This window comes from Phoca vitulina, unplaced genomic scaffold (assembly GCF_004348235.1).
Source record: "Phoca vitulina isolate PV1807 unplaced genomic scaffold, GSC_HSeal_1.0 scaffold3, whole genome shotgun sequence".
Lineage (NCBI taxonomy): Eukaryota > Metazoa > Chordata > Mammalia > Carnivora > Phocidae > Phoca > Phoca vitulina.
In genome coordinates, this window is record NW_022589706.1 from 87,565,913 (window position 1) to 87,587,813 (window position 21,901).

At 36.6% G+C, this 21,901-nt stretch overlaps 1 protein-coding gene across 3 annotated transcripts in view; it reads left to right on the forward strand.

The window, feature by feature from the left end:
* Positions 1-21,901, forward strand: part of ANK2 (ankyrin 2) — a 633,020-nt gene that overhangs the window by 264,541 nt on the left and 346,578 nt on the right. The window contains exon 1 of one of the 3 annotated variants that reach the window (XM_032401024.1): positions 11,631-11,656. The exons of the other annotated variants lie outside the window; for them this stretch is intronic. Within the exon in view, the coding sequence (XP_032256915.1) occupies positions 11,646-11,656 (11 nt within the window). The 5' untranslated portion in view covers positions 11,631-11,645. Of the gene's footprint in view, positions 1-11,630; positions 11,657-21,901 lie in introns of those variants that run through there. 3 annotated transcript variants of the gene reach the window in all.

Below are 21,901 nucleotides of genomic sequence, written 5' to 3' on the forward strand. Positions count from 1 at the left end.
TCTTTCTTTCTTTCTTTCTTTCTTTCTTTCTTTCTTTCTTTCTTCCTTCCTTCCTTCCTTCCTTCCTTCCTTCCTTCCTTCCTTCCTTTTTTTTGCTTTTAAAAAAAATTTCCTTCCTTTTAGAAAAAAAATTAAGTAAGATCTATGCCCAGCGTGGGACTTGAACTCATACCCCTGCAATCAAGAGTCACGTGCTCTACTGACTGAGCCAGCCAGGTGACTCAAAGTTTGTGCTTTTTAATTTACTGTCCAATATTTTCCCCATCATACTATACTGGCCAATGTGTTTATGGAGGAACGTAATCTGATCAGTGAGCTTCAAATTTTTCAGGGATGTAGAATGATACGAAGAATCCGTAAGAATAGAAGTTGAGAAAAACTGAATATATTAGCTAGAGTTACATTTTGAGTAAACCAGGAGAACTAGATGTATGGCCACAGGTTCTGGTGAGAAAGTGTAGGTGGTTCAGGTCAACTACTGGTCAATCCACTCAAAACTCCCAGTACCTTCACATGGGTCCTCGTTACAGGCTTCCTGACTAACAATGACATTAGGATCGTTGATTTCATCATCATCCTCCTCATTACCCATACTGTCATCGCTGTGAGGAAGAATGCCTACTTTTATTATTTTTTTAAAAATTTATTTATTTATTTGAGAGAGAGTGTGAGAGAGCAGGGGTCGGGGGGAGCAGAGGGAGAGGGAGAGAGTCCTAAGCAGGCTCCCCGCTGAGCACAGAGCCCCACTCAGGGCTCAGTCTCCAGACCCTGAGATCACGACCTGAGTTGAAACCGAGAGTCGGTTGCTTAACCAACTGCACCACCCAGGTGTCCCAGAATGGCTACTTTTTTTTAATACTGTTTTTTCTGTTTACAGAGGACACAGGAATAATTTTTACAATATTTTGAGCTCATGTTTGAGATGAATGTTGAACATCTTCCTCCTTTTCAATGCATTTTCTTGCTTCCTTTCACTTTTCCTTAATAATAATGTAAACCTTTATAATTGACTATTAATAAAAATACCTTAATTGTAAAGAAAAAAACATGAATTGTAAAGCAAAACTTCCAAAGGGAAGACTGTGATCAATGGTTGATGTATTCTCAAATATTCTAGGAATGTGTCAGATTACTAAATATTTAACTAAGATTTCTCCTTTCCACCCCAGATTCAAAGCATGTCAAGTGTCCCTATGTTTTTGGTTAGGTGAATGTTATTCAAATATTATTTTACCTTTGATTCTAGTGACCATTCATTCTTTATGAATTTGATGCTGTACTGGATTCAGGGACACCACTGAGTAAATCCCACTTATTAGTCTGGTCATCCTCAGTCAGCCTTGCAAGGATTTCCTTTCTCCACCTGACACTCAGCATTTGAGATTTCCTAGTGTTCCCTTGTCAGGCTTCTGTCCTCTCCCTCAGCTCTCAGGGTGAATGTGAGATAAACCATCAACCAAATGAGTATATTGACTGTAACAGTGTGTTTCCATTCCCTCTATTTGTCTATCTCCTTGACATTCTCTCTCTAATCCTGGCCAGGCATGTGCTCACGCCAAAAAGCTGGAATCCTCTCTCTTACTTTCCATATTCTATCATTTATAAGTCCTAAAATTGTACTTCCTAAGCATCTCTTTAATCCATTCCTTGATCTCCTTATTTCAGACCTTTGTCATTACCTACCTTGAAAATTGAAATGACCTCTGTTTTCCTAATTACCCGGGTAGACCCTTTCTAGGGCACTTTCCGACCCTGTCTGTTTATAACCCTTCAGTGTCCGTAAAGCCCAAACCCCCTGGCAAGACATAAATCCCCGTTGTGATTGGGGCCCTTGTCCACCTTTTCGGCCTCATCTCCTCCCACTCCATCTGAGTCTGACAGATTTGCTCTGGGGAAACTATTTGCAGTACATCAAGTTATCTCTTTCTCTCAGGCCTCTGTGGTTCTGTACAAATTCCTCCATCCGTCTGAAGTGACTTTGCCTCTTTGTCTATTGGGAGACACCTATTTATCCCGCAGGTGACACTCTTCTCTGCAGTCATCTCCATGATCCCATTCCTGTAGCATGTTTTTACTGAGTTTTTTATGGCATATATTGCATTTTATTTTATGGTTTTAGTAACCTGTGTGTTTTATTTGTGTATGGAAATCTTATCTTGCAGTTTCTTTGTATCCTCAATTACAATAGCAACATAAAAGATAAAATGACTAGGAATAAACAAAATGAGAAATGAAAAAGTTTTTATATGTATTTATATATATATATTTTATGAAAAAGTTTTATATGTATTCCCAAGGTCTCAAAAGAAGACATGAACAAATGGAAAGGCACACCATATTTTCACATAGGAAAATTCAGTACCATATACATTTTTCCTAAGTTAATCTGTATATTTAACATGCCTCCAAAAATAATATTACTGGTTTTTTTCTTTATTTTTTTGAGCTTGACAAACTGAATCTAACATTCAAATGAAAAATAAAGAATCAAAAATTGACCAAAAATTGCTGGAAAAGGAGAATAATATGTGAGGGGAAGAGGGCTAGCCTGGATATTTCAAATATTTTAAAATATTATATTAGATATTTAAAGTATTAGATATTTAAAGTATTAGATATTTAAAAATATTTTACCACTAGAAACATAGAACATGGTATTGGAATAGAAAAAGATACAAACCAATGGAAGGGAATAGAAGCTCAAGAAATAGATTGGGATACATATGAGGATTGAGTATATGATTAAGGTAGCATCTCAAGTCTCTAGAGACCAATAATTGCTATACAGACTATGATCAATTTTGAAAAAGTAATCTTATGTGACACCACAATAGATAGCATTGAATTAGAGATTTAAATGTGAAGAATGAAAGCATAAAAGAAATATTTCAGTAAGCCAAAGGAAAGTAGGGAAAAGCTTTCTAACTATATGACATAAAAACAATAAGCCATAAGAAAGAAGTTTGATAAATTGATAACTACATGTAAATAACTTCTGCATGCAAAGATTACCATAAAGAAAATTCAAGAAATAATCTCCAAATCAGGGGAAAATAACCCATATCACAGACATAGGGCTAATTTACCTAATATATAAAGGGCTCTCATATATCAATAAGAAAAAGACCTATGAACAAATAAAGATAGGTAAAATAAATGAGGAGATAGTTAACAGAAAAGGAAATAGAAGTGTCTCTTCAACATAAGAAAAAAAGTATGACTTTACTCACGGGAGTAGTACACATTGAAATACATTGAGATACCATTTATTATCTTTCAGATTAGTAAATATGAAAAAATTTTGTGTTACAAGATGTGGGAAAACAATCTTTTCTCTTAGATTGTTGGTAGGAGTGTAAATGGGTACAACTTTTATAGAGGGAAATTCGATAATACCTATCAAAATTATAAATCCAACGATTTCATCCAGCAATTCTATGTGTAAGGATTTAATTCACAGATATATCTGGGACTGTGTTAAGGTATTTCCTATTTTAAAATGTAAGTAAATTTTTAAATTAAAAATTAAATGAACTTTTGTTTAAAAAAATCATCATTTCACCATCTTTTGGTCTAGGTTCTCCCTACACTTTCTTTCAAACATACAGGACTTTGTCATGAATCCACTGTGAACCTGACAAATACATTTCTCTAGAAACTACATACGTTGAAAATTGCTAACAATTAGTAGAAAATTTAGAAGGAAAATGTTTACTCTTTGATTTTCTATTTTGAAACTGAAATGCTAGCATTTTATTTAGTCTGAGAAAGTAAATGGCCTTAAAAAATTACTGATGCAACATACATTGGTTATATATTATGCATTGCTTTTCCAAAACACTTATTTTTTTAAATCAATTATGTCTTTAGGGTAGCTGCTTTGATCAAATGTTCACTTATTTTAGCTTATAAGAAAAATAAAAAATATATGTAATATATGGAATTACCTGACTTGATGGTTTTGTGGAGCTGTTAGTATAAATATTTGACCTTCATCTTGGCCTCTGGGGAGCAGAGTAAGCATTAAGCTTTTCAGAATGGAGTTCTCACACATATGGCTACATGCTGTGCTGTCCTGGAGAAGCAGGTGGCTAAGTCTGGCCCTGGCCACAGAGTCCCCAAAGATTTCCTTTTACCTGACAGCTACACAATGTGTATAATCAATAGTTCCATTATAGGATACCCAGAGTACCATGTGCCTAAATGGGTAGGGATGTCTTTTTTTCCCATGTGCTTCTTTGAGAGTGTTTTATTCTCCCCATCCCAGAAGAAAACTATTCCTCAGAGAAAGAACTCTCAGAGACTTCGATGTAAGGAAATATTATGTAGAATCAACTGCATCTAATTAATGACATGGGCTGCCAAACAGAACATGTATACTGAATGTATTGATGCTGAAGGAGTTTGTACCTTGAAGTACAGCATTAAGATTTAAAAACAGAAGCAAAGAGATGAAAGTGAATAAATAAGACAATGTTATACAAGCACAAGTATAGCTAAAATGAACGCCAGCATTAAAGTGGATTGCAAACTAAATATGAGACAATACTGTCATATTGTTGTAATGTGGCATCAAAAAAAAAAAAAAAATGCAAACGCAGCCTTCGGGAATTGCAAAGTGCTGTTTCTGAAGACCGTGTAAATCCAGGCTCTTGAGTTCACGCATTCCAGTTCATCTCCTCTGTAATCTTCCATTTTCAGGAACAGCATACATTTTCATCTTTGGAACCACCATTATATGCAGTTTTAATTCTTACGTTTTATAGTAGATTTATCCTGGCAATATCGTACCCACACCATTCACTTATTAAGTTTTTGCATTTTTTTCTCTGAGTGGAATTTTCTTGTTTTTCTTTTTAAACTACGTTTTTAATGGAAATAAACGCAGGTTGTGATTTCAGGATTTCTCATTGGCACAGGACCCTAGACACTGCATAAAGCATTGTGTGCTACACTTTATTGCGTCTTAAAAGCAGTTAAGTGGAGTTTGTTGTACATAAGTCTTGCATTTGTAGTTAGAGAAAAACCTCACATGATCACCATCTGTTTGTTTTTGCAAGACTGACCTTAGAATTTAGTTTTGATATGCCAGTGGAAATGTTATTTTAGTTTTAGTTAGGACTGGAGTTTTTAGACAGGAAATTTAATTCTCATACCAGAAAGAATATTTGTGACCTCTGATTATAAGCCACTTTTAGGCTGAAATTTTGAAAGTCACTTACAAAAAACAAAATAGAGCAGGTGATGTAAGAATTTCAGTTTAATTCATGCTTGTGATGAAGTTGGGGTCCCTGAAATAGGCCTTTGTTACTGGGGGTCTTAATGTGGAATAAATGTATCCAAATACTATTTGGAGAACATAGGGGGAAAATGATTGAATCACGGGGTCATTTTCAATTTTGGATCATTCATGGAGTGATTTTATTATCGAGTATTTCAGATGCTCCCTTACTTCAAGTAAGCACAATCCTTGCTGGCTGTCGGCAGATTTGGCTCTGTGATTCTGTATTGCATGTCTAAGTGGTGAATAGGAGCAATCTGGTCCAGCTGCCCCACAGACTGAGCCTGTTCATTAGGGAAAAGGGCTCAGTGACCAGAGCTAACAAAGACAAGCTGGGGAATAAAGCAAAAAACTTGCAGCTGCTGATCTTCAGCTGCCTCACTTAAGGGGCCTCAGAGAAAGAATTCAATTTGTCCTAACCAGCATGTTTTAAATGACAATAAAACACACCTGCCCACAGAAGTATACTTGGAGGGCTGTCAAGAGCTGGTTCTTCCACCGTGCCTGAACCCAAGATTTTAAATTATGAACGCGCGGAGATGCAGCGAAAGGGGAACACTGTTCTGGTTAGTGGGGGTTTTTGCTTGTTTGTTTGCTTTGTTTCTTGGAGCTGCTACTGGAATTAGAGTAAAAGCTAAGTGAGATGGAGGTGGTGTCCAGTGGATTCCTCACAATGATGGCAAATCCAGGCTGTTCTTTGGTTTAAATGTATTCTGGAAACTCCAGTGTTGGAGTTCCAAGTCTGGAATTGTTTTAGAAACACATTCGTTATTTTTATTTTTATTTTTTATAAGTAAGTCTATGCCCATCGTGGGGCTTGAACTCCCAGCCTTGAGATCAAGAGTCACGTGTTCTATGGGTTGAGCCAGCCAGGTGCCCAACATCAGTTATTTTTATATTTTATGGATTCAGTGTGTGTTTCTTCATTCTCCAGATCCCTTTTTTTTTTTTTTTTTTTTTTTGCTGAAGTACCTCCAGATTTAAAGCAAAGGGCCCAATTGTTAATCTGGAAAAGGCACAATAAATACAAAACAGAGTATGCAAAAAGTCTGCAAACACCAGGAAATTTAAAGGTAGTTTACCTGAAAACATGTCTGGAGGTTGAAGAAAAACATATTGAGAATGTTTTGTGTAAATGTAACTGACATACTTTTCTGTTTCCCAACATCCTGTAGTTCTAGAAACTACAGTTGGGTCAGAGGATGCCTGGTGCATTCTCTTGCTCAGTGCTGGACCTCTCCTGAGGATAGAAAGTGTCTTAGGAATGGATTTGGAATTTCTAGCATTTGGTTGTCATATGTCCTTTGTAACATAATCCACAGTAACTCACTGTGATAAATCATTTTTGGAAATACTTAATTGTATATTGAAGAAATGTTTTGCCTTAGTAAAGTAGGTATGTGCTTCTAATTTTCATCTTATCCTCATAAATGAACCCAAAGATTTGTTAGATTCCCTGTTTTCCAAGGCTTCATTGTTAGGAGAGATTACACACACACGCGCACATACACACACCCTGCTATGCTCGTGGTACAATATGGCAGCACTTTGGCTTGAGAATTAGACAGAAGAACAAATAACATAATAATTCACACATGGTGGAAGCAAAAGAAGAAATGTGGAACCTCTACTGGGGTTTACTTTTATCTTTCACTTTTATTTTGCCTGCTTTCTCATTTTGAAAGAACTGCTCTGTGTGATCTTGACTGAAGACATTCTTGATAGCAGGAAGATTGGGTACTTTTTGTAATGATAAGTGCTTTGAGAGACGTGTTTGGTGTAATGTGAATCAATTCAATCAGTAATATACTGATCACTTAAAAATGGTTCTCTCTATTTTCTCACAGAAAATTTCAAACATAAAGATAAGCCCCCCCGGGGGGGGAACACCCCTACCTACTTCCACCAAATTGTTAAATTGGGTCTTTTTTCATCTTTTAATGCACACATATTTACAAAAACTCATTTGTTTACTCAGTTATTCATTCAACAAATATATGCTGAGCACAGACTAGGTGCTAGATGCTGTGAACTTTAGTTGACAAGACAAATAAGGTCTCTGCCCTGGCACTAGTTGGGGGAGATAGTCACTGGATATGCAAGTGAAGAAACAAATGAGTTCATCATTGGTTGTGATAAGTGCTATGAGGGAAATAAACAGCACATGAGATGGAGAGTAAACCCAGGGGTCCTCTTTAGACGTGGTAGATGGGAACCAACTCTAGGAGGAGATTTGTAAGTTCAGACCTGAAGGATGAGAAGGAACAAACCATGTAAGAGTCAGGGAGAGAATATTTCAGGTAGAGAGGATGCTAGATATATACAGTTTTTAACCTGCCCCTTTCCACTAAATATAAATGTCCATAGTGCTTATAGAGAGCTCTTGTGGTGATATTTTAGAATTCAGAATTTTTTTTTAAGTAGGCTGGATGTGGAGTCCAATGTGGGGCTTGAACTCACAACCTTGAGATCAAGACCTGAGCTGAGATCAAGAGTTGGATGCTTCACTGACTGAGCCACCCAGGTGCCCCTAGAATTCAGAATTTTTGAACTTTTGAAATATTATAGTTAAGTACATTTATTTGATAACATTTTCAGCAGTGTCTGGAGCAGCACCCTGTAATCAAACACATGAATATTTCTGCAGTGAAGCATAAGAATAATCACACTGTGTGAGATAAATAAATCCTCTGAATAGTCTCACTTCCAATTAGGTTTTGGTGTCAAATGAGTTCTAGTGAGATTGGGTTTTTCTGCCAAATAAGTTTTATATAAACTTTGGATTTTTTGCACTTTTTAGGTTTCAAGATCATAGGTAAGGGGGATTGTGAAATGATATTTCATGATACAAAACACCATAATTAATGCCACATTTTTATATTTTTAGACTGTCTCCACTTAAGTTGTTATTTTAGCCTGCTGAGATGAACATTCTTCTAGCTGTGTATTTGTACACATTACTGATGATTTTCTTAGGAAGCATTGAATTGTTATATAGGGGGTGTACAAAAATTTTTTTATGCATATTTTTATATATGTTTGATATTTTTTTTTTTTTTTTTAAAGATTTTATTTATTTGACAGAGTGAGATACACAGCGAGAGAGAGAACACAAGCAGGGGGAGTGGGAGAGGGAGAAGCAGGCCTCCTGCAGAGCAGGAAGCCCGATGCGGGGCTCGATCCCAGGACCCTGGGATCACGACCTGAGCCGAAGGCAGACGCTTAACGACTGAGCCACCCAGGCGCCACCTATGTTTGATATTTTAAAGTTAGTTACCAAAATTGGGGACCTCTCAAAAGGGCTTCCTAATTCTGTAGCTTAGCTGAGAGTAATTATTTTCATAACATCATACCCATGGCTCAAATTTAATAACTTTTAAGGGCAATGACAACAACAATAAAGCATATCTTTGCTTCTGGTTGGTTTTCGCCTTAATTCCCTTTCACTCCTCTTCTCCATTTGTAATAGAAATCACATATAGAGAGAGATTGGATTATTAACCATTAAAATGTAGCCACTCAGGGGAGGGGAGAATGTATTGGGTTTATTTTCCACGTCAAAACAGAATGATTCAGGATCTGTGCTTATAGAAAAGCATCCTTCATCTAATTGTAGAAGCACGGGTCATATTTGCAGATTTCCAGGCCGCCATTGTCTTCTCTGAGCCTCCATAGATCTGATCATGCATCTGACCTTCCTGAGTAAGATCAGCCTCAGGATAACTCCGGAATTTAGTCTTCAAATCTTTTTCTGCTCAGAATGTGACAGATCCTTCCCTTCAGAGCAGTAACTCAACAGTCCCTCACACCAGCTCTGACTTAAGCATGTGTGATATCACGGCCACAATTATGATGAATCATACCCCTTTCTCAATAGTACCTGTGGTTTTTCAAGTGTGATGCCAGTTCTGATGAGAGCGTTAGAATCAAAATGTCAAATTGGTGCTGTTTGTTGTTGCAAATGTAATTTTATCATCTCTGTTAATTCACTATGAAAGGATATACAATTTGTCTGAAAAGCATGTACACTTCAGCTACTACAATATGAAATTCAAGGATTCTGTCATTATTTACATATATATATACTCCTAGGGCCAAATGAAATCCTTCTTTACTTACTACTATGTACAATACACTTTTCTACGTGTTTATTGTATACCTACAGGATGTGTTCAAGACCCAGGTGTGTTATTTATTAACTCACTATTCCACTGGGTCTCACAGGCCTCTCAAGCATAGATGTCTATCACTGAGATCTGAATATTTTAAAAATTGGAATGTCAACATTATTCTTCTTGGAATAAATGAAGGGACTGTGGGTGTGAGTTGTGGCTGGTTGCTAAGAATATCTAATCAGGTTGCATTGCTATAGCAACAGTGTTGCTAGGACTTTAAAGTTCCCTGGCAATCAGTTGGAATTCATAAGTGAAAGACATTGTTTATCTCGGTGGTATTTTAAAGTGATCCTAGCTAGCATACTTTGGAAAGGAATGATACCCCCAACGAACTGCCCTCTAGTTTGTGATCAGTTCAGAGTATATAATCTACAGTAAGAGGGTGGTAATCTAACAGCCTGTTTTTTAAAGTGTTTTGATTTCATAGATACCACCTAATTCCAGGTCATTTCCATCTGACCCTTCCAAGGGCTCACAAAGTGGCCAGACCATCAATGATCACACATTGATTATTTGAGAGGAAAAGTATCATTTCATATTTCTGTCATACATTAGAATGTGGATGATTCCAAAAAATTCTGTTAGTGTTCATATTTCTCTCTTTTCCAAAATGAAAATAGCTTTTTTTAAAATTATAGTTTACATCTTATCTAAAATGAGGACAGTTTAGAAAGCATAAAGCAGATAGTTAAAAATCTCTTAGAGCTAACTACTTTTAACATCTTGTGGTAAAAATCATGTACATCCATAGTTGCTAAATAAATAGATATAAAACATGTATATATTTCCTTGGCAGTGTGTTTTTTCAAAGGTAACTTTACACTAGATTTTTAAACTGCTTTAAGACTATCTTCATGTTTGCCCTATTGTAGTTTTGAACACTTTTTTTTTCCTTCACAACTACACTCAAAACATTGAAATTGTCAAGGGGTTAGTCCCAGAGTTGAAAGCCTCTGAGTTTATTAAATATCTGCTCTATCCTATTTTAAGAGGTATTCAAAATATTTGGTTAAGGATTTTGTTGATCACCATCTTAATGGAACATAAAGCCAGCATTTTTTTCTTGTTTCAGCCACTAAACTTTTAAGTGAGGGAAAGAGATTGTATGACTGTTTCATTTCAACTTTGTAACATAGAATTTGATTCAATTTAAGGAATTAAAATAACTACCTGTTTTTTTAACAGGTTGATCACTGAGGATTGAAAAGCTGGTTTTAGGTTGGCTGAATATGTGGTTGAATGAGGCATAACTAGAAGTAGCATTCTCTGTCAGTTGTCACTTCACAGAGACCCAGAAATGAAAATAAACCCAAAAAATGTTTGAAGATTTCATAGGATGGCTGGCTAATAAATAAAGACTGAGCTGCTTGTGGACCTAAGAGATAATAATAATAACTAGATTTTTGAGAAATAAGTATGTGCCAGGCACTGTTATAAAAGTTTCATTATTAACTCATTTAAGCTTTAGGATACCATATGAAGTTATGAGAACCCTATAAGATTTCTGTTATTCCCATTCTATAGATAAGAACACTGAAGCAGAGTAAAGCTAAACAGCTTCCCAGGGTTACATGGCTACTAAATATCAGAGCCAGAATTCAAAACTGAGAGTTCACTTCCAGAGCCCTCTTTTAAAACCACTGTACTTTGCTCTGGGGGATACTGAGTGGCTGTTTATTTTATTATTTTATTTTTTTTTAAAGATTTTATTTATTTATCTGACAGAGAGAGACACAGCGAGAGGGAACACAAGCAGGGGGAGTGGAAGAGGGAGAAGCAGGCTTCCCGCTGAGCAGGGAGCCCGATGTAGGGCTGATCCCAGCACCCTGGGATCATGACCTGAGCCGAAGGCAGCAGCTTAACCAACTGAGCCACCCAGGCGCCCCCTGAGTGGCTGTTTAAACTAGCTATTCTATTGGATTCACGGCCCATGATTTCATCCACAGTTTTGCTGGTCCAGAAACTTGGTTTTGGTTTTTCTCGGTTTATCCAGGGGTATACTATCTTTAGTGGTTTGCTCACAATGAGTCAATGCACAGGGTGTGGATTTATAAACCATTTAAACCATTTGCAAGGGAAGATAAACTTTTCCAGATACATAGACTAGTCATCTCTGCAGAGCGTACCTCAATTTCTTTGTATAAATCTACTCAGGGAAGCAAGTTACAAATGGGAAAGTTCTGGTGAAGATGGAATTAGAGTAAGTATTTCATTTTCATTGTATCTGATTTTCTTCAATTCTAGGAATATATGATATAAAGAAAAGAAGGGGGGTCATGCACTTTCTCTACATAGTAGGACTGATGAAACTACCCAATTGCTATTAACTGGTTGTTCTTCAGGCATTTAGCTCAACTTTTGTTATATAAAAGACAATTTACTTCTTCATTTGCTGACCAACTTGAAGAGGTTAAGGTGGTATTGCAAAGTGGTTTAGGAGCATGACTTCTGCAGGCCAACAGACTGAGTTCAGTCCTGACTTTGCCACTTAGTAGCTGTGTGCCTCTGGGGACGCTACTTCTCCAAGTCTTGGTTAGCGCATCTTTATAAATAGAAATAATAAGTAACTATCTGTTATAGATTGAATGTGTCCCCCTCCCACCCAAATTCATATGTTGAAAACCTAATGCCCAGGGTGATGGTATTAGGAGGTGGAAGCTTTGGGAGGTGATTGGGCCCTCATGGATAGGATTCATGTCCTTATTAAAGACACCCCAGGGAGATCCCCTGTCTCTTCCGCCATGTGGGGGTGCAATGAGAAGTCAGCAGTCTGCATCCTGAAGGAGGCCATGCTGGCTCTCTGATCTTGGACTTCCAGCATCCATAACTATGAGAAATAAATTTCTGTTGCTTATAAGCCACTAGTCTGCGGTATTTTATTATAGCAGCCCGAAGGGACTAAGACATCCTCTTAAAGTTACTGTACAGACTAAATGAGAAAAATGTATGTGAAGTGTTTAGCACTATGTCAGTCACATGGTGCTCTTAAGCCAATACTCTGGCCATATTGATTGGATTGGGGTGATATATCTTAAGTGGGGAATCATATAACATTTTATCTATTGTTTATGGAGCAGCTTTAAAGAAATTCTTAGAAACAGCCCTGGCACCTAATAATAATAATAATAAAATTTGGCAAATCCTTAACCTCTTTTAAGCCTTAATTTCCTCCTATTTTGAGAAGATATAATAATACCTAATTTTCAAGGTCATGATAAAGTTTAAGGATGAGAAGAGACCTAGCTCAGAGCCCTAAATAAATGCTAATGACTATTTTTTAAAATAATGTGACTAGTTGAAATTTTAGAAGGTCTTACTTCCTTGAACATATGTCCAAATTTTGAGAACATCTAACTTGTAGCTCTCTATGCAGTGTTTACTGCATTTTTAGTTGTTGGAGTAAACGTTATGATTTACTATATTCATGAAATCATTCATATTATCAGTATTATTAGTTTTGTTGTTGGGTTTTTTGTTTTGCTTTGTTTCATTTTTTTTTTTGGCTGCCTGCAGTTTTGCTGCTGTTAGTTCTACTCCATGAATAATGAAAAATATATGGGCTATTATATCACATTGAATCCATGTTCCATTTTCTGTGTAAACTACATGGTCTCATGATTATTGTTATGTCAGGTTCCATTTCACAAAAGGAATTTAGAAATACCATGAAAACCTGACAGATTTTGAATTCCTAGTTGGCTATATTTTCTTATGTCCATCATGTTTTTTACTTTCATGAATTTTTGTTTGTTTATTTCTAGAGGATTGAAGACAATTCAGCATAAATTTAAAAAGTCTTGCTCGAGGTTGGAGGATTAGCATCTTGTACATTTGGGGAGACAAGCAAGTAAGGAGATAATGATATGGTCTTTAGAAGTCAGTATTGGCAAAACACACACAAACTTTTTCGGGGGAAAAAAAGATATAGAAGCATTCAAGAGAATCATCAGAGAAAATTCTTATCAGATAGCTTTTTTCTTTTCAAAAATTCTCTGGTAGATGACAGGTTTCCTATCATTGAGGGCAATTAGGAGAGGTCAGGAGGCCTTAGAAAGATAGAAGCCTCATCTGATGTGTGGTCCATAGAATCTTTTATGGACATTTTTAATGTGCAGGAAGAACAAATTCCGTAGGCTCTTCACCCACCAAGTTTCTGCTCAGCTCATAGCTCAGTGCCAGATGGTGATGCAAGACAGTTTTGATAGAATGGTAAAATTGTCACACTGTTTTTGACAACAATCCTTTTCTTTGTCAGAGTCCCTGCTGTCTCTTCTTTGCTCTGGCATGCTCTTCCCCAGGTCTCACCTTCTTCGCTGGGCTGCCATCTTGCTCCTGCAAAGGGCTAAAATGCTAAGGAAGGCATTAGCTATTAATGTCATACCTCCTTTCACCTGTCGTGGCAAGAGCTGTGTCATATCTCCCCTGCCATAGGATTTGTGCTTTTTACAAGGGCTGCCCTTAAGACCCAAAGGAATGGAAAATTAGAGAAAAAGAAAATGGGTCCAGGATAACAGTGAGGAAAGGATTCTGGTTTTTTAGTGAACATCTACAACATTCTGCCAGAGAGGCTAATAGCGGAGAGACTGTGGGAAAGTAGTGAGGACGGGCAGGTTCAAAGAGCCTAGTTTTGTTACTGTCATCCCCTGCCCTGCTGAGTCTGAGGCTCAGAGGTGTGTGGATTGTCTCTGATTGCCTACCTCACATCAACTTGGAGGGCCTGGGGGCCACTTCTCCATACCCTCAGCCTGATTCCTCTCTCCAGTAGGTAAAGGAGAATTACCATTAGCATTCTCTACTGTTCCCTCTACTTTTTTTCTAATCAGGTATAGAAACGTGGCACACAATTCTTAGAAACATGGGACACAATTTCTGAAAATTTTGTGGGCACCTATAGCAAATAAATAGTACTTAATTTTTAAGTTAAAAGTGTCTCAAAGGCTTTGTAGCTCTTTTTTTTTTTTTTTTTTTTTTTTTTACCTTAATGTATGCTGCTGGATTGTCTTTTGCAAAAGTTTATCTTCCTGTTTGGTTTAGCTAAATATTAAACTTATTTCATATTCCTTGAGTACATTATACATTATGTAGCTTAAATTTTTTTAAGCATCCATTTCACTTTTAAGAAATGTCTTGTGGGGAACCTGGGTGGCTTAGTCGGTTAATAGGCGTCTGCCTTCAGCTCAGCTCATGATCTCGGGGTCCTGGGATCCAGCCCTACGTTGGGCTCCCTGTTTGGCAGGGGGTCTGCTTCACCCTCTCCTTCTGCTCCTCCCACCCCGCTGGTGCTCTCTCTCCTCTCAAATAAATAAATAAATAAAAATCTTAAAAAAAAAAAAAGAAATGTGTTAGGTGGTGAAAACTCTGACTTGGTCAATTTTCTGTTTTGTGAACAACACTGTGGTTGACCATATGAACTCTGCAGAAAATAAAAATAGAAAAAAACAAGGGGTGAAGCCCAGTGTGCTGCATGTATGAGCAGAGTAGTTTTTTTTTTAAGTTTTTATTTAAATTCCGGTTAGTGAACATGCAGTGTAATAGTTTCAGGTGTACAATATACTGATTCAACACTTCCATACATCACCCAGTGCTCATCATAGCAGGTGTCTCCTTAATCCCCATCACCTATTTCACCCATCCCCCTCACCTCCCCCTTCATAACCATCAGTTTCTTCTGTGTAGTTAAGAGTCTCTTCCTTGGTTTGTCTGTCTCTCTCTTTTGTTCCCCTTTGCTCATTTGTTTTTGTTTCTTAAATTCCACATATGAGTGAAATCACATGGTATTTCTCTTTCTCTGACTTATTTCACTTAGGATAATACTCTCTAGCTCTCTCCATGTCATTGCAAATGGCAAGATTTCATTCTTTTTTGTGGCTGAGTAATATTCCATTCCAGATGTTCTTTATCCATTCATCAATCGATGGATACTTAGGCTGTTTCCATATTTTGATTATTGTAGATAATGCTGCTATAAACATCAGGGAGCATGTATCCCTTTGAATTAGTATTTTTGTGTTCTTTGAGTAAATACCTAGTAGTAGGCATGGTAGTTTTTGATCTTTTTTTTTGTAAAGAGAAAGTTCTGTGAGACAGAAGTCTCTACTTTGGCCTATCATAGAAAAGCTAAAACCAACATTGCAGAAATAAGGACTATAACACATTTTCTGAAGACTCTAAAATTTAGTTAATGGACTCTTTCTTAAGAAGTATGCTGCAACTATAAATCTTTTAGAAACCCCTATTATTTGGGTTCCATCCAAACCTTGGATTTGCATCTCTCATTAACATGAAGATTTTCATAAGGACCTCTAATGCTCCAATTGTTTCAAGTGCACTTGAAAATGGATTAGAAAAACTTGGCAAGTGAAGGTTGAATTTTAGCTGCAGCATGCAGTTTTATAGAAGCTCCTATTAACTAGACACTCTGAGCCAATGGTAAATGATGCAATGAGATCCATACCAATTGCTTTGAAAAGCTTTTTCTCTCTACCTTTATTTCAGCGTCAAATGACCCATGAGACCTGATCCTCAGATGTTGAAAACATTCATTTTCTTTTTTTTTTTTAAAGATTTTATTTATCCATTTGACAGAGAGAGAGGCAGCGAGAGAGGGAGCACAAGCAAGGGCAGTGTGAGAGGGAGAAGTGGCTTCCCGCAGAGCAGGGAGCCCGATGCGGGGCTCGATCCCAGGACCCTGGAATCATGACCTGAGCTGAAGGCAGACGCTTAACGACTGAGCCACCCAGGCGCCCCAAAACATTCATTTTCCAAATAATTGGATGTGGTGGGTGTAAAAGCAAAGGGCTGCTGAGACACTCTTTATTATGTGGACTTAATGGGCTACAAAGAAGAAAAGTTCAAAGTAATATGTGTGAAAACAATGGGAATTTATCACAATTCTTGATGATATTTCCCTTGAAAATAACGAGATGAAATGTTTAGTGCATTAGATTTTTAAAGAGTGCTTTAGTTGTCAGTCAGTCTCATGTTTGCATGTTCAAACTGATGAGACCAGTATTCTGTAGCTGGAGGCAACTGGCTGAAATTAATGATATAAAACACAGGCAACTTGACAGCAAGTCATTTTGCAAAGCTAGTGGTTGTGACTCAGAGAAAATTTGAAATTAAGTCTATCTTGCAGTAAGGGCCATACTTTGAGGGATTTTAGTCATTGACCATCAATCAAAACACCAGCTTACACTTAAAATGCATGGTTTTAACTTTGGTAGCAAAACCCCTAAGGAATCTTTGTATTAAGAGTCAAGGTCATAGGAGTTGATCCCATTCTCCTAGGAGAAGAGTCTGTGTGAATGGAAGATAAATTAAATCATTCTTTACTATTTGACAGCTTACCAGTTCAGAAATTTAGTTTAGGCGTAGGGTCTAAAGGATGCTTTACCACTTGTCCTAAACATGGTAAGTGAGATGATTTTTGGGGGGCTATCACCAGGGCCAACCAAAGCAAAACTGTAAAGAATATACCAATTCTAGGATCAACGTGGTTTCTCTTGCTGTCATGCTACAGAATCACAGAAGCCTGAGACCAACAGTCACAGATTGTCCCTGGTTGTCCCTCAGCCATCAACAGGCAACTGCATCCTTTCCTTTCTTCCTGAAGGGCTAATTTCTGGATGGCACCATTCTTTTTCATTTTCCCCATTTCCTTGGGATGGGAATGAGCAGAGTGGGGTTGATTCTTGCAAGGATGTCAATTTCTTATGTTAATTCTAGAATTATCTGTGATTAGCTATTATTTCTTTCATTTAAGTTGATGCATAAATTCAAGGTGAAGCCAAATCTCCTAAACTATTGTACTTCTTTCCAAATCAACCAGTTTAGGGGAACAATGTGGCCTTCTTATTCCTGAGCAGTGATAGGATTTTAAAGCTTTTAATTTAAATTAGCAACTAAAGATGTGTGTACATACTTACATTTAAAGATATATGTACTTATAGACTCTTTATATAAAAATAACTAGTTAATAATCTGTCAGTAGGTTTTTTAAATTTTTAAACTATCCCCATTAAAAGTATTTTGTATTTCTCAGTAATATCTAGTTAAAAGTTCCCATCCGTTCTGTCACTACACATACGGTGTGAAATAGATATACAGAGAACATGTTACTTTAACCTCACTTGTAAATAAACTTGTGAATACACTTTTTGTATCTAAAATCTGCCCTAGATATATATAAGTCAGTTCTTACAAGGAAAATACTTTCAGATAAATGTTTTTATTTGATCTCATATAGCCTTTAATTTTATGGACAGAAATAAATCAGGTGAAACAAAACACACGCAAAAAACACAATATTCCAGAAAAAGAAATTGTACTTTTTAATGATTGAGTAAATACAACTATTTTCGTTTATGTTAATATTTAAATTTTTTGAAAGAATGGATTCAGTCTTAAAAAGAAAGTAAGAGGTATTTTATTTATGAACACAGATTCACAGTCATTTTAAGCCTAAAAATACCTTTGTACAGGAGAAAATTATAATGGTATTCAAAAAAATTTCGGTACTTCTAAGAATGTGGGTTCGAACATTATTATGTTGTAGGGAGAAAGCTCCCATTGTTCTTTTTTTTTTAAGGATTTTATTTATTTGAGAGAGAGAGAGAGAGAGATCACAGAGGGAGAGGGAAAAGCAGACTCCCTACTGAGCAGGGAGCCCCACGAGCGGCTCCATCCCAGGACCCTGAGATCATGACCTGAGCCAAAGGCAGATGCTTAACCAACAGAGCTACCCAGGCACCCCTCCATTTTTCTGTTTTCTAGCAGAGTTATATCACTACTTTAAAGTCTGAAGTAGCTAAACTATTTTTTTATGTTTCATAAAAATCCAGAAAAATAGTGAATGTATTCCTAAATACAACTGAATGTATTTATGTTGGATTTTATTTCTAAACTAAGTGTGCACTAAGGAGGCATTCCTTATCATCTAATAAATGTAGTGCAACTATGTAGATAATGGAGCAAACTTCAAAGATTGGATGTTGTTTATTGCATTAAAGATATATTGGTCTTACTGTGATTCAGAAAACCTGTATAACTGATTATTCAGTCATTAGATTGATACCAGCTATGTAGAATTTTTCTATTTTAAATATTTATCATTTAGAAAATTTACATGCAAGACATTTCTCATTTTCACTGTCTTTGATTTTTTTGTTTATATTTTTTGACCCTGTAAGCCAAAGAACTCCTTTACTTTTGATTATGAGTAGTTTAAATGATAAGAAGCTTCTGGTCTATATTCTACCAAAAGACAAGGAGGAATTCTTAATGAATTTATCTGAAAAATGAAGAGAATAACGTAGCAGTTCATTTAAAGGATAGGAATATAAATTCAGCGTATTGCTTTGGGTTGGAGAAATAGAAATAAGACATAAGAAAAAGAAATGGTCTTTCTCTTTACTCTTTTCTGCAGATATTCATTTATTATAAGGCAGGAGCTATAGCATTAATTAATAAATAATAATTACATGGAGCATGTTCGTTGGAATGCAGTTCATGGCTTCTTGCCCAGGACAGCAGAACAGCTGTTTCTGCTGAATTATTGGAATGTGAGAAGCAATGATGTAAAACCCTTCAAAGCACAGAGAGTAAAGGGATTTTTTTTTCTCTTAAATCCCAATGAATAGAAGCTTTAATGCACAAAGAGAGGATTCAGAGAGCCCTGTACTCTTTGAGCATAACACTTCTTCCCTTTGCACATTCCCATTATTCCACTAGATTCTTAGTGTGAGATGTTTCAGGGGTTTTTGGTCTCACAAACTATTCTGTTCTCCCATGAATCACTCAGAAACCAGACCCCCTGGAGTCTCCCTAGGGTGAATGCTGGTCAGACCTCTGCCGCGAGAGGGTGGAAAGCAGTGTCAAGTGGAGGGAAGCTTGGGTGTGGCGCTGAGGGCTCTGGAGCTGAAGGACCTTAGATCCCAGATCTGCCTCTTCTTAGCTCTGGGACCTTAGTCAAGTTACTTAACATCTCTGTGCCTCAATTTTTTTTTATCAATAGCACAAGGATAATAATAGGATCAATCCTATAGGGTCCTTAATGAGTATTAACAGAAAAGATTTATGTAAAGCAAAATGTCTGGCTCATGGTAAACAGTGAATAAATGGTAGCTATTTTTATGAGGCATTTTATTCCAAAGCATTTTTCAATAGGTTCATTGTATAGAAGGTAACATTTATGGTATTGAATGATCTGTTTAAAAACTATACTGGAAAGAAAATCAAGCAGATCCTGCTCAGACCATACTCAATACCTGCTGTATGGTTTAGAAAAATCATTTAACCTCTCTAAATCTCAGTTTTCATGTCTGAAAAATGGAGGTAATAAGGGCTTATATTGATTCTATGCTTATTACATGCTGAGTACTGTGCTAAGTGCTTTATTTTATTTTTTTAAAGATTTTATTTATGTATTTGAGGGAGGGGGGAGCAGCAGAGGGAGAGGGAGAAGCAGACTGTCCACTGAGCAGGGAGCCTGACGCAGGGCTCAATCCCAGGACCCTGGGATCATGACCTGAGCTGAAGGCAGATGCTTAACCGACTGAGCCACCCAGGTGCCCTGTGCTAAGACTTATGTCTTAGCTGATTTCATCTTCCTAACAATCTTATTTGATAGGAACTATTAACAACTTTATATAGAGGAAGAGACAAGAGAGAAATCTGATTCCATTCATTTAAACAGCTCCTGCTGGGCACCTAATATGTGCCAGACACTTTTTCTTGAAGCTGGAGATGTAGCCGTGAACAGCATAGATAAAAAGAGCAAAAGCAGGGGCCTTTATAGGCCTGTGTTCTAATAGGGGAAGTGAATGAACAAAAATTTTAAAGAAGAACATATATCATATATTGGAGTGATGAGTGCAAAGAAAAAAAATAAAAGAGAAAAAGAAAGCATGAAACGTGTGGGATGATTTGTAATTTTAGGTAGGGTCGCCAGGGATGATCTCATGGCAAAAAGTGAGATTTTGAGGGTAAAAAATCTGAAAGGATTGAGGTATAATTCTAGGGAGAGGAAAGAAGCAAGTGTCTGCATTTTTGAATCCTTCCCTAACGCTGCTAGTATAAACCTACCCACCTCTTTAAGCTCTTGAGAAGATCAAATTATTGAAATAATATGAATAAGATTTTAAATAATAAAGCACTAGTTAGAAATAATTATTATTCAAAAGAGGAAGAGAACATTGTGATACAATTTGATATCAGACAGAGGTCTATTAGGTTTTCTCTACTCTTTTTGTTCCTTAAAACTACGTTTTCTAATACAGAAGACTATGTGAATTCACTTCCTAAGGCAAATCTCCATAGAGAAAATGCATCGCCTGCCATCCTCCGGATGTAGATGCATCACTGAATTTCAATAGCTCCTTGGAAAGTTTCAGAATAGTTCTCTGCCTGTAATGGAGACCAAACATCTTTTATAAAACCATCTTGATTTCTCAAATGAAGGCAATTTGGGCTATCAGAAATTTCTTTCTTCTCTTGTGATATTAAGTTCAAATGATGCAGCTCTTTCAAAGTTTTTTCAGTCCATTAATCATTAGTCACCCATATGATTCAGCCCAACCTGACTCAAAACTAGCACTGAAAACACTTGTGAATTTTGTTTAACAACTTCAGGGTTCTCTAATGACCCAGCTGTGATCAAGTTAGCCAAAATGACTGACCATTTATTCCATTGATTAAATCCAATATATCCTTTCATTTTCCATTGTTTCTTTGTAAGGTAATGTAGCTTTAAGAATTCTTCCAATATATTTACTAAAGTTTAGGAGTCTGCAATATAAAAAGGATTTATTTATGAGAAACTCATATAATTAAAAGAAGCTTTTCTTTCAGGGCTGCAAAACTTTCAGGTTATATAACCCACAGCTTTAAGCCTTGTATTAATTCTGACAATAGTGAGTACTATTCTCAATTAAGCAACTATTGATACCCTAGATGATGCTTCATGTTTTATTCCTGTTATTTTTTTAAAATAAACTTTAAATGTATACTATTCACATCAGCTTTGTGGTGAAATAGCTTCCCAAATGTATGGGGGAAAATGATATAGAGACCCGCTGGTGATTGATCCTGAGTTGAGAAAGCATACTCATAGTGGAATCAGGGAAAAATTCCAGATTGGGCTCCTGAGGAGCAGAGAGCTAAATTTTTTGGATATTTTTTATTTACCTCTCCTGGATTGGATCCCATTTTATCTATCTTGTATGATTTTTTTTTTTAAGTCAAGAAACATTATCTTGGAAAATAACTTTTCCATCTTTATAAGGAAATGACTTTCTGAAATATATACAAGTATTTGTAATTCATTGGCTGAAACATTTTATCATGTATTTATGGCAACCTCTCTACTTCCCCATGTGATTGTTTATTAAATCTGTGTTACATACAAGTATATATTAGGTAATTTGAGTCAAGCTTTTGAGGAGCTTGG